At 42.9% G+C, this 17,048-nt stretch overlaps 1 protein-coding gene across 1 annotated transcript in view; it reads left to right on the top strand.

Annotated features, from left to right (window-relative positions):
* LOC109040468 (uncharacterized) overlaps positions 1-9,694 on the top strand; it is a 61,337-nt gene extending 51,643 nt beyond the window's left edge. The window contains 4 exon segments of the mRNA XM_019056427.2: positions 3,643-3,795; positions 7,234-7,323; positions 8,185-8,999; positions 9,001-9,694. Coding sequence (XP_018911972.2) covers positions 3,643-3,795; positions 7,234-7,323; positions 8,185-8,999; positions 9,001-9,582 — 1,640 coding nt within the window. The 3' untranslated portion in view covers positions 9,583-9,694.
* The last annotated feature ends 7,354 nt before the right edge of the window (positions 9,695-17,048 follow it).

Genomic DNA, 17,048 nt, shown 5'->3' with positions numbered 1-17,048 from the left:
AGAAGGTAAACGTTACTACATACTGGTACAGGTAACCATTCTTTCGGCAGAATCGACTTCGAATTCACGCTGTGTGAAATACAGCGTGAAGGAATGGTAAATTCTACCAATCTTTCAAGTCTATTCTTCCAGAGGAATCGTTACCTGTACCAGTATATGTATAGTAACGTTTACCTTTCTTCTGGCAGAATTTACTCTAAATTGACGCCGTGTGAAATACAGCGCGAAGGATTGGTAAATCCTACCAAACTTGTTTTTTCAGTGTATCGGCTTCTTCTCTTGTTTTCCTTGTGTTCGAACATTGCGCGCTCAAGTTTCAACCAACAATCAGAATGGATCAGTTGCGCTGGTCATAGAATCGCATTTCGGTGCTTGATTCTTGTGGATCAGCTAAAAATAATTTCAGATCTGTTCCAGCAGCAACTTCCTCCGTTCAATATTAACCCAGATATGCGCTTTGAAACGGTTTATGACGTCATCCACCGCGGTTGTGGCGCCTTTGGTTTCTTCCACCTTGCTCCCATCAGTTTCACGGCGAGTAACCAGCGCAATATGTGTGTCTTCCCGAAGGATGAAAGCAAGGTGGAAGAATCCAACGGTGTCACCACCGCGGTGGACGACTTCATCAAACGAATGTTTCAAAGCGCATTATCTCGCTCAGTATTGAACGTAGAGAGTTGCTGTTCGGACGGATCTTATTATTTTTAGCTGATCCACAAGAATCAAACCTCAAAACACGATTCTGTGACCTGCGCAATTGACCTATACGGCCTTACGGAGGTAGAGCTTCCCCAAGGCCCTGTCCACACGAGCGTGTTTCGAGGAACTTATTCGACGAACTGCTCAGTTCCCGGAACTTGTTCCTTAAAACGAGGTATGCTGTCCACACGAGTTCGCCCGAACTGGAACCGGAACTTCAATAAAACTATATAATTATTGCAAAATAATAGATTATTACGGCCGCCAAAGTAACAAAAATAAATGTCAAGACGTGTAAAGGACGTAAAAAACGAAAACAAACTAATTCACATCAAAAGAAACATACAGGGTTATTCAAAAGTCACGCACCACTGGCTATAAGGGGGGTGGCCATCAGAAATTTTTGAGTTGCCCCCGGCCCCTCTCCTACCAAGGGGATCAAAAACTGGAAAGTACTTTAAAAGAGGTTTCCCCCTCGATATGAGTAAAAACGTCTTAAACTGCAAGTCGATATCTTAATTAGAACTAAAGTTATGGCCAGTGGTGCGTGAGTTTTGAATAACCCTGTACGTATAGAAGCTCGGAGTACGGGGGAAGTTCCGGGTTTTGGAGGAATAAGTTTTTAGCTCAGCTAAAAAATCTTCCGGGAAGAGTTCCGCGAACTGCGCTCATGTGGACAAAGCCTAAAGCCGCCCACATACCATTTAGTCGGAAAATCTACGAAAAAAATTGTTGCTTTTTATTAGACTGAACGAATACTGAGTGTTTCTTACCGGTACTATCTTTTATTTCGCTGAGGGCTTGTCCTCAGGTCGCGCTTTTCGGCCCGACTCCATGAGTGTTGTTGATGGCTGTCACTGGAAAAAAAGTAGCTTGAAACAAATCAAAATCAGCTTGAAGCAAGCTGGAAAAAATCTTAAATTTGCCGCCAAGAAACGTATAGCTTGAAATAAGCATGGCCGTGCTGCTTGAAATTAGCTACCCGACGGAATCTTAATTATTTTTCGTTTAATGCTCGGATCCAATACTAAAAACTGAAAGTTTTATTCATTTTTCCAAAAATTCCGTAACGTAGGGATAGAACGTTACTGATTCTTCGACATGGATCATGTTGAAGTCGTCGTGCGTTGCCGCGGGTTTTGTTCTCGGCAGGCGGACTGGCCATGGGGGCGGGCGGGAAGGCGATCGCCTCCTAACAATTTGCCGCGGAGGTCCCGAAGGGGCCCCCGCGGCGAATTTGTTTCGAGTCATTGTTTTTTTCCCCATAGTGTTGTAATTTTCCTATCCTTTTCAGTTACTTATAGGCCCCAAAATCCTTGAAAATTTGGCTCTAGGAGACATGAAAGGGCGCCTTAAGCTTATGTGATGAAGGGGCCCCGAAGAATCCTGAGAATGGGTTATTTTGAAGTTCAAGTACTGTAGAATTTAACTCCAATAATGCTTAAAATTGTGTTTTAAAAGTGTGCAATTTTCAAAATTTTCCAAGGGAGGGCCCCCGGAACCTCTTGGAGGGGCCCCCGAACGACAGGAGGGGCCCCACATTTAGGTCGCCTCCTAACTTTTCGACTACCAGTCCGCCCCTGGTTCTCGGTTTGCAGCACTATGTTAAAATGCGCGGCTTTTGGAGATCTCCTGGAATGACTTGAGAATGTAGGAATGTATAACTTAATATCCATGTCGAAAATGAAGGCGGAGTGGTTACAATCCAATGGAAACTTAATTCAAGAAGTTGGCTGCAACCTTAATTTAAGTCTGATTTTTTCAGCTATTTCCAAGATTCGTGTCATGCTTGAAACCAGGAATCTTGAATCGAGTATACATTATCTTGAATCAAGAAACAACTTCTTAGAATTAGCACCCATGGTGGCTTGATGTAAGACTCAGCAAGTTTGACTCAAGATTTTTGTGCTGCTTAAATCAAGCTAGCAGGTAATCCAAGCTATAAGGTAGCTGCAATTAAGAATCTCGAATCTTGAATTTAGCAATAAATTGTTTGTTTTAAGATAAAAATTCTTGAATCAAGCTGATTCTTTCTCAAGATTCCGAGACGGCTTTACCGTAGCAGACTTTTTTTTTCCGAGGCGCCCTCATTAATTTCCTCTGATTTATCAATAAGATATCTACTTATCTACCTATTCCATTATCCCCTTCTTTTCTCTCTTGCGCACCCGTCATGGATGTTATTGGTTCTATTCATCCAAAGCCATGCTGGGAAAAATAGTATCTTTCATTCCTCTTTATTGGAACAACGAGAAAACAAAAACATGAAAAACTTGGCCTGAAGCGTATGGAACAAGATGGTACAATAGTGCTGGGTCCGCACTATTTTGCGGGAAAAACAAGGCCAAGAAGTTGAACAGGTTTGATTACTGTCCAACATGTCGAGCATTAGCTGCGTCTTGCAACTCGTTCGGCAGGCCATGGGCCAATATTTGGAAAGCCTCCTCCGTATCACCGATAGGGACGAATGCAAGAGCTAGAAGCTTTTGGATTCCCTTTTTCACTATACGCTTTGGCCCAAGTGGAAGAAGCATACTCAAGCGGATGGTAACTCCAGGGAAGGATGTATTGAGGCAATAATAATTCCCTTCTCTAAATCACTTATGATCTCTTGTGGTTCTGCGAATGGAAACATTCCTCTGTTTACTGCGTTTTTTGACGAGGAATTTGTGGTTTATAAAACATCTTCTTCGTTTTTGGACAAGGAATTTGTGGCTACAAAAATAAGAATCTCTCGTTATAATTTTTCTCGGATTTCCCCCGTTATAATCCAATTTTAAGTCCTGAGCTTTCAATCCTCAAAATAGACTTCTGCGTGGTCATCACTGCCTTAAATCATCTAGGATTTGTATGTATGAATGATTCTTTCCACCCAACAGTCACCTCTGTCTCCAACGTTCATGGTAATTCCGCAGTTATTATTTTCTGACGTGTATCTTTCAGAAACCCCCGCTAAGAATGCGCTGACAGGCAAATCGAACAAGGGACTGAAGGGGTCCCGACAGGACCCCCTGAACCGATACTGCGCCTGCACCACCCTCCAATGTAACTGCTGCCGAGAATTCTCTCTACCCGTCGTCCCCGTCAAGGGTCCAGGTGTGTATTTTATTACAGAATTTACCCTTCTCTATCATTAAAAATACTAAAAATCCTACTCGACATGTAGAGACAATGATAGCAATCGAAACGATGTTTGTCAACATTTTCCTCACCTTTGGAAGGTCCAATTTCGTCCTTTATGCATAAAATAGTGAGCAAACATGAGAAAACCGCACGAATAACAGCCTATAACCGGAAACTGCGTTGTGAAAGAAAAAAAAAAACAAAAAACAAAAAAAAAAACGCTTTTTAAGTTGTGTATTTGATGTGCTACGCTGACTGTACTTAGCAGGTACTCTGGTTTTGGGTGACTCACCCCTTTTATTGAAGGATGAGTGGTCGATATCGCGATACATTTTCGGTTTTTACTGAAATATACTTGTGTGAAAATTGTCGCAAGTCCGGCCGTATAACAGCAGGCTTCTCAAGATTTAGCTTTTATGCGGTAAATATTGCACAAGGAGCTTCTGAGGGCCGGTTTTACCACCGCTGAGGCCATGAAAGGCCTTTAAGCGTATAGCTTGTTTTTTCATCCATTGCTCCTGAGGCCTGACTTTACTCGGGAAAAGACGGGTTTTAGACTTCCAGCTCCAGCCGTTACCTAACAATGCCACCACTCCTACCACCCACCTACCTACCTCTACGGTATACTCCAGGGCACGGAGAATTCGAAAAGCCGACGGGAGCAACAACGACCTATACGCGTACAGGCTATTAATAGTACGGTGTCTCTATTTTGGTTTTAAGTAACTCAAAAAATTCAATTTGTTGCTTATTTTCCCCAGTATGTGCCAAAATATGTTCTACGTGATCTCTCTGACAAGGGAGCACTCAATCATAAGAAATGTTGAAATGAAAAGACAGAAAAAAAACCATGCAAATGTACTCCAAATTAATTCCTTTATTTTATTATTATCATCTACCATAGTTCTTTGAGTTTTCAATCAAATTTCTAGTCGAAAATGCGTATTTGTCAGTACTTTTTCACACGACTACCGGATGTTTTCTGTTAACTTTCCTCTGTCCCACGAAAACTTTACAGCTGCTCGGAAATTGATTATTCCGGGAATGAGCACGGGAAGCACGAATTTTGATCTTTACATCATAAATCTATCGAAATGTACTTAAATATTGTTCTCCGGAAATCAGGAGTGTGCTATGCACTGTACTTGCCATTTTTTTTTCGTCCCGTTTTTTACAGAGTGCCTACCCTTTTGAGTTGTTTTGCCTTACGGGAAGCTCTTTGCCCTTCGATCCCTCGTTTCTAGCAAAACGGAGGAAGCTTCTAGGAGTTTGTTTGCTCCTGCACACTCGCACATCGAGTACCTGTATTCTCTGTCCTTAGGAAGAAACATTAAACCACCCTACTGCCGTGCTAAGGAAAAACGTCGTATGAGCAGACGTTGCTCTCATTTACTTCAATGAAAACAGAATTTACTCGGGGAATTCTAAATATTTTTCTTCAAACTTTTCAGACAAGTTTCTACGCAATTTGATCTGAAGTATCTAAAAATTTTAAGGAAAAATATTCTTAAGGTGATTCGATGGACGCCATATTTTGTGTCACAAAGGCATGCGATATCAATTGGTTCCATTTTTTCAGCTACTCGTCATTTTTCTCCAATTTTAAGATTGCAATTCTGTTGTCAGGAGACCAAAGCACTCACTTCCCAATTTTAACAAAGAAATTCAACGTACTAAAGGCGTAGTTTTTTTAGAGAGAATATATCGCATTCGAGTGCAGTTTCAATATCGGTATCGAATGCGATGTTTTCTCTCTAAAAAAAACCACGCCTTTATTCCGATGAATTTCTTTGTTAAGATTGGTAAGTGAGTGCTATTTTTTTTTTTTTTTTTTTTTTTTTTTTTTTGTTTATTTGCCGCTTAAAACTTTAGTACAAAAATTCTGTTCATACTATGAATGAAAACAATTGATAATAGAAAAAAAGTAAAGACATAGGGACTGAGGCCTCAAAAGAAAAAATAGAAAAGAACAAGAGAATAGATAAAAGGCTAGTTTTTAAGGGCAGGACTTCCTTGAAGAGGAAGGTTTAAGATCCGTTTGCGGCCCCGGAAACTGCCGTCTGGCATACATCGGAGGGGGTTGATTGGTCAAGAGTCTTCCTCTTGGCGGTCAAGGATGCTTTCAGGAAAGTTCCAATAGATGACCAGTTTTCTTTGGAGCTGGTGATTTGCTTCTGGAAAGAAACTACAGTGAAACGCTCGCCTAACTTGTCCTCCAGTTCCTTTCGGTCTGTTGAAAATTGTGGACAATTGAAGATAGTGTGTTCAGGGGAGTCGAAAATCCCTGGGCAGTGGGGGCAAGAGTCGGTGGTAGAAACACCAATACGGTGGAGGAACCCATTGAAGACTCCGTGACCTGAGAGTGCCTGTGTGATAAAGAAATTTGGTTCTCCATTATCTCTAGTGAGCCAGCTTTCAGGATCTGTTATAAGTTGCTTAAGCCAGCTGTCTTTCTCAGGTGTCGCGTTCCAGGATTCTATCCACTTTTGTCGAGTTTCAGCTTTCATATATATCTGGCCTTCATATAATATCTACAAACCTTCTGAAAGTTTGCAGAAGTAATCATACCGCCAATAGCGATACGGGAGTCTGGATACATGGCTATAGCTTCATGTATTGATGCGAAGAACTCATTACAGTCTACGGTGTTAATACGGACGTAAAGCGTAGGAGTGACTGGATAAGGACTGGAAAGGTGGGCAGCTAGGGTAGTGATGATACCGTCACCAGGAGGGTTAGCATTCTGGATTTCAACTTGCCTGTGCGGCTGTGGTTGACGAGGGTTAGGGCGAGCCCTTTGTCTTGGGGGACCATCAGGATTATCCTGGGCTGGACGTCTCTGTCCATGAGGTTGTGGAGCTTCCTGGTCAGGATTCTGAACAACAGCAGCTTCACGAGCTTGCACGTCTTGATTTGGGTTATCAGCCATTGCAATTCTCAAGTCTCACAAAATAAACACAACTTTTCACTAATGTCTTTGGGAGTAGTTGCCAATTAGTTAAAATTCACAATTCAGAACACTTATCTGAAACAAAGAACATAACATTAGTATATGTGTCTCAATGTAGCAGTCTGTTGGAGCATTTTCAAGCGGAAATGCTGCAAAAGGTTGCTGCGTAATTAAAATGGCTTTGGGCCATTTTAATTCCAAGTGAGTGCTATGGTCTCCTGATAATAGAATTGCGATCTCAAAATTAAAGAAAAATGACGAGTAGCTGACAAAATGGAACCAATCGATGCGATATAAAAATATGGCGTCCATCGAATCACCTTAACTTTCCAAAAATACATGTTACATCCGGGGATATTTGGCAACTCTCGAATATTCATACGGCGTTTTTCCTTAGCACGGCATAGCATATAACTCAGGGTCCTGTTTGTCTAATCGTGCGGGTTCTTTCTCGTTTGTAGGATGCGCCTCCATCAGATACGTGAGCGGAGATGCTATGAGCGTTTCAATGAGTTTTGGAGATCGAGTTCTCCGCAACGTCACCATTCAAGGTAAGCTCCATCCAAATGTCCATGCTCCATGTATTTCACCCCGCCTTCTCATTCGTTGTCGTGGAGGTGATCGTTTACCGGGACTTGATTGACTGTCGGTTGATTGACTTGATTGATTTAGACGACGAGATTAGTCAAGGAAACGAATGTTCGTAAAATTCACTCGACCGCTTCTTGCTGGACAGTTATTCAGAAAGATTTCAACTTCCAACATTCACTCTTTTACCAATACTATTAGCGAATATATTTAAAAAAGCGAATCTTGTTTGACCATTCGCCCATCATCTTGCTGAAGAATCCCTATGCTGTTAAAAGAACTACACGATAACATACACTAAAATATTGATGATTTGCATGCAGATGTATCTTGTTGCTAGAGTGCACAAACTATTTATTACCTTCTTACTGGGAGTGACGCAAGAATAATATAATAAAATGAATGCTATAGTGTGTCTGCTCCTAAGATTTAAGCCTCCTGTTAAGTTTTGCAACCATCTTAAAGTATCACTTGATCTTGTCGACTCGGTCATGATTTCCGACTTGAGAAATGACCACAGCAAACACGAAACAGTTTTCATGGCACTTCACAGGAAAAAAAAGTCGCTTGGAGCTGGAGTCCAGACTCTTGAAAACAATGACTAGAAAAAATACTCTCGATTCAATCGGATGTTCGCTTGAATCAAAAAGAGATCCACTGAAATTAAGAGGCGATTGAAGCAAAAATCCAATTGATTCAAGAGTATTTTTTCTTGTCAATGTTTTTAAGAGTCTTAACTCCAGATCCAAGTTTCTTCTTTTCCAGTGCTGAAATATAACTCGGGCTCTGAGGCGATCTAAGACTTGCTATTTTTTTTTTTGCAGGAAAGAAACCCAAGCCAGTTTGCATGAGTCTGCCCGGTGGGATCTCTAAATTCTGCGGACGCGTTTATGGCATCAGCCGGGAGAAGGATCAATTCAAAGCGTGCTTAGGCTTGGAGCTCCGCGCCCTCGACGACGTGGAGGCTGCGCTGCGCGTTTCCTGCTTCCGCTTCGGGCCGCAAGGGCTCAACGTGGAGCCCGGGCAGCCAGTGCCGAGCTCCGTCGAGGAGGAGGACGAGGACGACGACGACTACGGACTGACGGAAGACGACGATGACGACGACGAGGAAAAGGACGAAGACACGGACGACGACGACGCCGGCGGCCTCGACTTCGGGCTCACCGCCTCCGACGACGAGGAAGAGGAGGAGGAAGAAGAGGAGGCCGAGAACGACGTGGACTCGGGCGACACCGACTACACCGGATTCAGCGCCCTCGGAGACGACTTCTTCGAGTCCATCTTCGGCTCGGCCCCGACCAAGAAGAAGAAGCGACCCGCCATCCTCAACGACAAGCCCCTCTCGGCCGACATCGTCCCCCTCTCGCCGTCGCTCGTCTCCACGCCGCCCCCGGTGAGGTACGAGTACGTATCGGCCACCTCCCCGAAAGCGGAGAGCGTCACCGAGAAGCTGGCCCTGTCCAGCCTCGCGTCCGTCGTCACGTCCGACTACAAACCGTCGAGCGGCGCCGCGGAGCAGGACACCGAGGCGGTCACCTCGACGGCCATGACGGTTTCCGTCGTCCAGAACTCGAAGAAGGACGTGGCCAGCACCAACAAGGTCGAGGGACAACGAGGTGACGACGCACTACGACGTAGCGCTGGACCCGGCGGCGTCCGACAAGGTGGAGAAGATCACGGCGGCCACCAGCGGGATCGCCGTCACGCCGGAGGCCGACGAGGAGGAGGAGGACGATGAAGAAGACGGAGTCGAGTCGGTGGTGGAGAGCGCCGTCGACGCTCTGAACCCGGCCGAGGACGACGAGAAGGAGGGCGAGGAGAAGGAGGAGGACGAGGAGGAGGAAGAGGAAGAAGAGGAGGAGGAGAACGACGAGGCCGAGAACACCTCGAGCAGCACGGCGTCGTCGAACGCGGTGAAAGACAAGAACGAGGACGACGATAGCGGAGACATCATCGAGGATATCCTCGGGGCGACGACGGACGACGAAGACGACGATGATGAGAAGAAGAAGGACACGAAGGAGAAGAAGAGCGAGCCGGAGAAGAAGGAGGCGGAGGAGGAAGAGGAGGAGGAGGAGGCGGCGGCAGAGCCGCAGTCGGAGAGAGCGCCGTCGACGACCGCGACCTCCGCCCCCGAGCCAGTGCCCAGTGTCATCTACCGCAGCAGTCGCGTCCACAGGCGGATGCGACTGCCCCCGCTCCCCGAGGAGACCAAAACGTAAACGCTCAACCAAAGAACCTCCTGTAATTTTCACCTAATTTATTTGTAATTAAATTATTTATTTGTACATTAATAAAGTGTGTCCAACTCGCGAGAGTGAATGTAAATACGAACTTGGCCTTTGTTTCACTCCTTCGAAAAGACCTCACACATGTGAATCACCCTCTTGACTCTTCGAATGCAGGCACTTAAGTAGCAACTTTCAACGGGAAAATCGCGATACATTGATATTAAGTCGCGATTTTTCTTCACGATTTGTTGGCGATAAAATCGCTAGGATCATCGATATCTGGTCGATTATTCTCGTTCTTGTCGCAATATATCCATAAAATTGCGTTCGATGAAATCGATATTTTAATTCACTTTACCACGATTCTTTGTTCGATAATATTGTAATAAACTGCCGTCGATAAAATCACGATAAAATTGCAAGCTTATGCGATAAAATCGCAATTCTTTATCTTTTAATAATGCAATAAATCGACGTTGGTACAATCTCGATATACCGATTCCGATCGAATCGCAAATTATCGCGATCACTGCTACTTTGGGAATGGCGAACTGGCTTGTTATTTTCTCAAATTAAAGTGAAAATATCCGTTTGGTCCAATTCTATCATTTTTGCGGCTATACAGAAGAGCGAATTGTATCTTTCAGAACATTCTCGTATCACATGGAAGAAAAAGCTCCGGCTCCTGAATGCGGGACTCTCTGTTTCCTCACCCGTAACGCGTGGAGATGTTTGTCACATTAATACTCTTTTATTTTCATGTATTCCTGAACGTATTACCATTTTGGATATAAACTTGCGCCTACAAATCTTATCATTTTGGATTCATACCTGTAAATCTTATCTTTTATATTCGTACCTAGAATGAGGCAAAACCTGCAGTTTATTTTGGACTTGTCACTTTGTGACATACGATCCCTTTTTTTTTCTCACAAGATTTCGGTGACGAAAACCTTAGTTTCTTTCCGTCAGAACTGACACCGAAGTAAAGAGAAACCATTTTTAGTTATTACTTTCTCGGGATCAGGCATCAGGTGCTCAGATTTACACTACCTAATACCATTGAAACTCCTCTACTTTTTTGAACCGTGAAATTTTCGAGGAAAAAAAACAAATTAGTCAACAAATTCTTAGTTCTGTGAAATAAACTTGATGCCATACTGCTAATAGTTGAGCACGCATGCGATAATGCGGTATTTGGGATTGGGAGATTTAGATGACCGGCCGCCAATGGAACACTTTGCAGAGGGTATGATGAGCGAAGTTTCTTATTGAAGCATCATCATCGTTTACCAGTCCTGTTTCCCAGGATGTTCACGATGTCACCAACACTTCATTTCCATCGGGCACTACTATAAACTATCCCAGTCTTGAATCCAGCGGAACTCCGTTTCCCATAAGTAGGATTCACAAGGTCCAGGCAAAGATCTACTTCACAAACAGGAATTGTGAGATTAGTCATGGCAAAATAGCGAAAGAAGGGGGTCAACCCGGAATAAATTGCAGCAAAAGGTATTTTTTGCGGGAGTCTCTCTATTTATACCACCTGAACAACATATACTAAAAGTTCGACACGATCCGATGACCGGAAGGGGGAGAAATGACCCCAAAACGTTAAAATGCACTCAAAAATTTGCGTACTTTTTTAGATATTTTTGCATTTTTGAAGAAAAGTATCGGGTTTCTGCAAAAAACGACATAGAACTTTTTTAAAAGTACGTTAAATTTGCTTTAAAATGAGTGGTCGCACAACACTCTGCGATAATTCGTTCTTTAGTTACAGGGAACAGAAGAGAGCATAAAATTTCGACAATTTTACGAAAAATCGTGTTTTTCGGCAGTTATCATAATTTTTCACCAAAAATATTGAGTTTTCTCAGGAAAAGCTACGAACCTTTTTGAAATTAAATGCGATTTACTTTAAAACGGGTGCTCACACAATATTGTGCGACGCTTCGTTGCGGTGTAACACGAGGTTGAAATAAGCCCATGATTTCGGCTATCTTCTGTGAATGACCCCTCATCGGCTGTTATGTGCATTTCGCAATTGAACAATTCAACTTACACCCGAAATGAAAGAACTAATATTAAATTGAACATTTCACATCTAGAATGAGTGAGCTCTTACAGCTTTCGCGAATTGATACCGGTGGCTCCTTTGACATTGGCAGGAATGTAAGTCTTATCTGATGAGCTACAACGATAACAATAAAAGTCCAGTCCATCACTCGAAGGATGGGAAATATATTGTCATTTCTAATTGTTTTATGAATTTTCTCTAAATTGTTATCTTTAAGTCGTGTTTGTAATTATTCATTTTCAAGCAAAGCTATTTCTTAAATAATGACAGCGCAGATAGAAAAGAGAGTATAGGCTGCTCTATGAATTTTTAAAACACATAAGCAGGCATTTTTGCTCGTATCATTATTTATTTTAATTTTAAACAAAGGAGCAGATACTCAGCTTAATGTGCTTACCAAAATGGTAAAATTTAATTTTGTAAGAACTGCACAATTTACGAAAAGGTAACGCGCCTGATTATAATGAAGATTGTATTTAGTCCGAGTCTGAATCGCTGATTTTAGAGACATGTCTTGTCGCTGCCATATTCGCACACTCCATAAGATGGCAATTACTGCAAAGATCAGTGCATGGTACACCCATCTTCTTACAGTTCATGCAGTCTTACAGTCACAAATCCATGATGTGTTTCTAACTGTGGTCAAAACTTGGTACGCCCTCTTACTTAGTTCTACGCAGCTGGCATGATACCAAGTATCACACATGTCACATGCTATTCCCATGTCCGTCTCTCCTACGCTATCCAAACATTCCCTACACTGGAAAGAAATTACACTTTTATTTCCTGCCTCTACAATCGTCTTATCTCCATCCTCTAATGAGGACAAACTAGACATACTCCCTTTCTTGTCCATACACAACTTTTCCATTCCCTGAGCCAATTCTACTTCCTTGATTATTTCATCAACAGCCCCCTTAATTTCTCCCTCTCTAGAATCCATCCCTTTCACTATACAATTTTATCCCTAACACAAATCCCTAACCTTCTCGCATCCCAAATCTTCTATCCCACGTTTTTCTACAGGCCCTATCCACACTCACTCAGTTCACTATCACAGTACGCACATCTATTCCACAAATCTCGCACTACAGTCACTAATCACCAAAAAAAATCACACTGAAAACACACTATCTAGATCCGTAAGTCCAGGAATCCGCAAAATCACATATATTTGATCCTGAAATTCAGAAAATTCCGTTCGCAAATACGATTTTCTAAGCCAAGATGGCGGCGTATTCCCTAACCTCACACAACCACACTCCACCAGTGCACGATGCAGACTGAATGATTGTGAGGATCAATTATTGAGGCGCAGGAGGCAACGGTGGTGAGAGTTGGAAAGTACTCCTTATTCTTTATCAATCAACCCCGCGAGCAAGCTTCGAGATCATCGGCGCCCATCCAAACCTGAACCTGAAAGTAAACTCGATACGCGTGGTACTGGACTGCAGCAGACGTTGGAGGCAATTGTTCCGCTTTGACAAAAGTCTTTGATGTGGTAACTTTTGTTTTGAAAATTCTACACCAAAGATCCTCCTAAGTTGCATCTATCTTTCCTTTATGCATAGCAGAACAACTGTTCTTTTCCCAGAACTTTCAATTTTATCATGAGATTGATTCTCACTGCAAAATACATCAGCACACTTCTGAAATTCATCACATCTCAGCAGCAACTGAAAAGCAGCAGGTTTCCCCACACCAAAAATATGTGACGTTGTGTCGCAGCCGGTGGAAGCACGGAGAAATAATAAACGTTTCCCTAATTCAGGGCCAATCGTGCTGAGAATATCTTTGACATTATACATAACTGTGTTTTTTGACGTAGAATATTACCTATAAAGTATAGCCGATGGCGAAAATTAGGTGAATAGCCGTTTAACATTAAAACAAGGAGATCTGAGTCTTCTCCGATGATTTTGGCATCCAGAAAGGAGAATAAAGATGCTCAATCAACTTCAAATAAAAATGCTCCGAATAATTCGTTTAATAAAAATTCAACTAAGGCTCTAGTCACCACCACAAAGGACGATAAGTCTGAGAACCCCTCTGGACGAAACCAACGCACTCCCCCCTCTTGCGTGCTGTGCTCAGAACCTCACAAAATTTTTCAATGCCCTAAATTCCGTGATATGAATGCCTCTCAGCGCATCAAATTAGCTAAAAATCGTAAACTGTGTGAACGCTGTCTCAGCGGTTTTCACGAAACAGAGAAATGTCGTAGAGACTACCGGTGCATTGCTTGTGATGAATCTCATAACACATGGTTACACCCCCCAAACCTACCCCGACTCCTGAGAAACCGCAACCTACGGTCTCAATGGTCGGCGCAACCTCCCAACCTGATACGATAATCTTATTGGCCACCGTTCAGGTTGAAGGCTCCTCACCGAAGAAAGCCGCCATTCTAAGGGGCATTCTTGATTTAGGTTCTCCAACTACGATAATTAATTGTGACCAAATGCGCTCGCGCACTTGGTTGCAACATAAATCCAAATCTTAACACTGTGAACGGGATTATTGGCTACCCCGTTCCTATTCGCGGGATAACACGAATCAATTTGAAATGTAATGGAAAAATTTTGATCCGCGATCACTTGGTCACGGTCATAGATATAATTTCCAACCCAACTCCTTCTACGCCAATTTCACTGGAAGTTCGGCACCGCCTCACTAGTTATCCATTGGCCGATCCCGATTTTGACAAGGTGAATGCACCTGTCGAAATTTTAATAGGCCTTGATATTTTGCCAGAACTCTTGTGTGGCGAAACCATTTCTCTCGGACCCGGTTTTCCAACGGCTCTGAAAACCAAACTAGGGTACGCCGTAATTGGCATCGCACCTACCGCCGACGCCACTCCTACTGTTTTACTGGCGACTGAAGATGAATACTCTACTCAAAATTCAATTGATGAACAAGAAAATTTTCAGGTTGCGATCCCTAAAAACTGGGAGTTAGAGGAGCCTCCACCCTTCGTTCCTCCTCCCCCTCCGGAAAATCCTGCCAAAACCTTCTACAAGGAAAGGAAAAAACTTAGAAAAAAAGAAGAGGAGGAGAAAAAAATTGGATATGAGAAAGGAACGAACAGAAAAGAAGGGGTTGGGGATAAAATAAAACCGAGGGACCAGCTTATTTTGAGGGAAAAGAAGCAAACCAGAAAAGAAAGAAAAGGGTTGGAAAGTGAAATAGTGACTAAATTGGATGATTGGCCGAAAGAGGCAAAGAGAACAACGTTCTAATGCAAATAGAAGATTTGCATTAAAGCATGCCGCTAAATTGATGGAGATTAAAAACGAGAATGATTCAATTCCACAATTTAGAGGTATAGGTTGAGATGGGGGTAATGAGAATTTTGGAAAAATAAATGAGATAATTTCAAGATACGTTTTAATATGCACAGAAAGTGCGTATTAAAGCACGTCGGCTAATTGCATGAAACCTTCACTATCGGAATAGTGTGCGTAGCATGCAATTAGTGGAGTATTTACTTTTTGGGCTAGCCCAAAAGCAGGACAGGCGATACACCTGTGGTGAAGAGTGAGTGGTTGAACCTGTAAAGAGAAAGAAATATTAACACGAAGAGTGATGAGGCAGCGCTTGGGGCGTCACTATGCAGCAATTACGAGAGAGAGCCAAGCTCAACTTCAGAGAACCGGGATGAGGTGACGTCGGTTTCCTTCATACAGCGGGCAGGCGCCAGGTAAACACTTCTCTTCGTGGGGACCGTCGGTTGACGGGACTTGCATAGAGCGGGAAGGTGTCCTTTCCAACAATGGAGAGCCAGAATCCTTATCCTTATCCAGAGAGTCCACTTTAGCAGGGGCGTCGGGCAGAGGTTCTTAATCCGGGAAAGAACTGCTTCCGTAGTGAGGTCCGGGTCTGTCTTCTTCAGCGTGCTGGATACAAGTGATTCGAAATGAAAGAAAATATGCCTTCTGTTGGACTGATACCTTTTGCAAAGGAGGTTCCAAGCTACCGTGTAATTTTCGGTGGTTATATCAAGGCTCTTAATTAGATCGAGGGCTTCACCACGCAGACTACCTAAAAGATATTGAAATTTGTCAACTTCTTTCAGATGAAGAGAATTGTGCACAGATGCCAGGAATAAGTTGTAATATGTTCGCCAATTTTCAATTTGACCTGAAAAGTGGGTTAACTCTAATTTTAGCAAGCGAATTTTTGGGTTAAAACCGCTGAAGGCGGTGTTTAACATTGTCTGATTGATCATCGTCTGAAAACCAGAGGCATCTTGTTGTTTAGACGTATCGTTCTTTGATCGCTTGAGATACTCAGTTTGAGCTTCCCGCGTAAGTCGCTCAAATTCGACTTGAAGTCTATCTGCTTCTGAAGGTGAATCAGGGCGAGCGACCGAAAACTCGATTGCTTCATCCATTAGCGTTTCGAAACGTTCGCAATACTTTTCCAGCCTTTTGAATGAAGGAGAGAAGGCCTCTATATCATCCTCGTCCAGCACCTGCCGGAAAGCATCGCGTGTGTTCCGGGCGAGTTTGCTGAGGTTTGCCAATTTGGCAACGATGGATACCCTTTGCAAATCCCCTGCATTTGTATTGTCGTTGTGATTCTCATCGTCATGTTGGTCATTGTTATCATGATTATCATGGTTCAGATGAGCCTCATTATTTTCGTCGTCGGAAGACATTTCACGTAAGGAAGAAAATATGAAAGGTTATGAATGAGAGGTTAAATAATTCGAGATAAAGAGCAAACGTTATTTCAGGAATGTCAATCTGAATTATACCTAGTTTGATTACGATACAGCAACTGTACTAGGATTTTTCGAAGGTTCAGAACCTGGTATGCTTTACGGTCATAAAGCTTCGTCAGGATTTTCTAAGTTTGAGGACCTAGTTCAACACCGCTATTTCGCTGCTGCGCTAGGATTTGAAATGAAGGTTGTGACAGGTTAATTAAGTGGACGTAATCCTAAGGACTGTTCGCACTCTATTCCGGTTATTGGCCGGTGCTTTTCGCGCTTCGCGTCGCGAAAACAAAAGAGTGGCACATTGATGCCCGCCCCTCTGAGAATAGCAAGTCCGGGTGCCAAACAAGGACACTTGGAGATGATGGAATTTAGAATGCCGGTGAATTGATTTTAAACTTATTTCTATGAAATAAATGGGTGATTAAATAATATATAAAATTGATCGGATCCTCTAGAGTGAGGGGGGGGGGGGTAAAAATGAGTATAATGAAATATCCTGAAATTGCTCTAAGTTTGTTCGATCGGGATCGAACATGTGGTATTCATTTTAGAGCATGATTTGACCCCTTTTTTAACGACGTCCTTATCAGCATCTCCTTTGGTGTTCACAACTTCACATCCATTAGATATCAATTGATTTCCTAACAGAGC

This window comes from Bemisia tabaci, chromosome 1 (assembly GCF_918797505.1).
Source record: "Bemisia tabaci chromosome 1, PGI_BMITA_v3".
Lineage (NCBI taxonomy): Eukaryota > Metazoa > Arthropoda > Insecta > Hemiptera > Aleyrodidae > Bemisia > Bemisia tabaci.
This window is presented reverse-complemented; position numbering and strand designations above follow the sequence as displayed.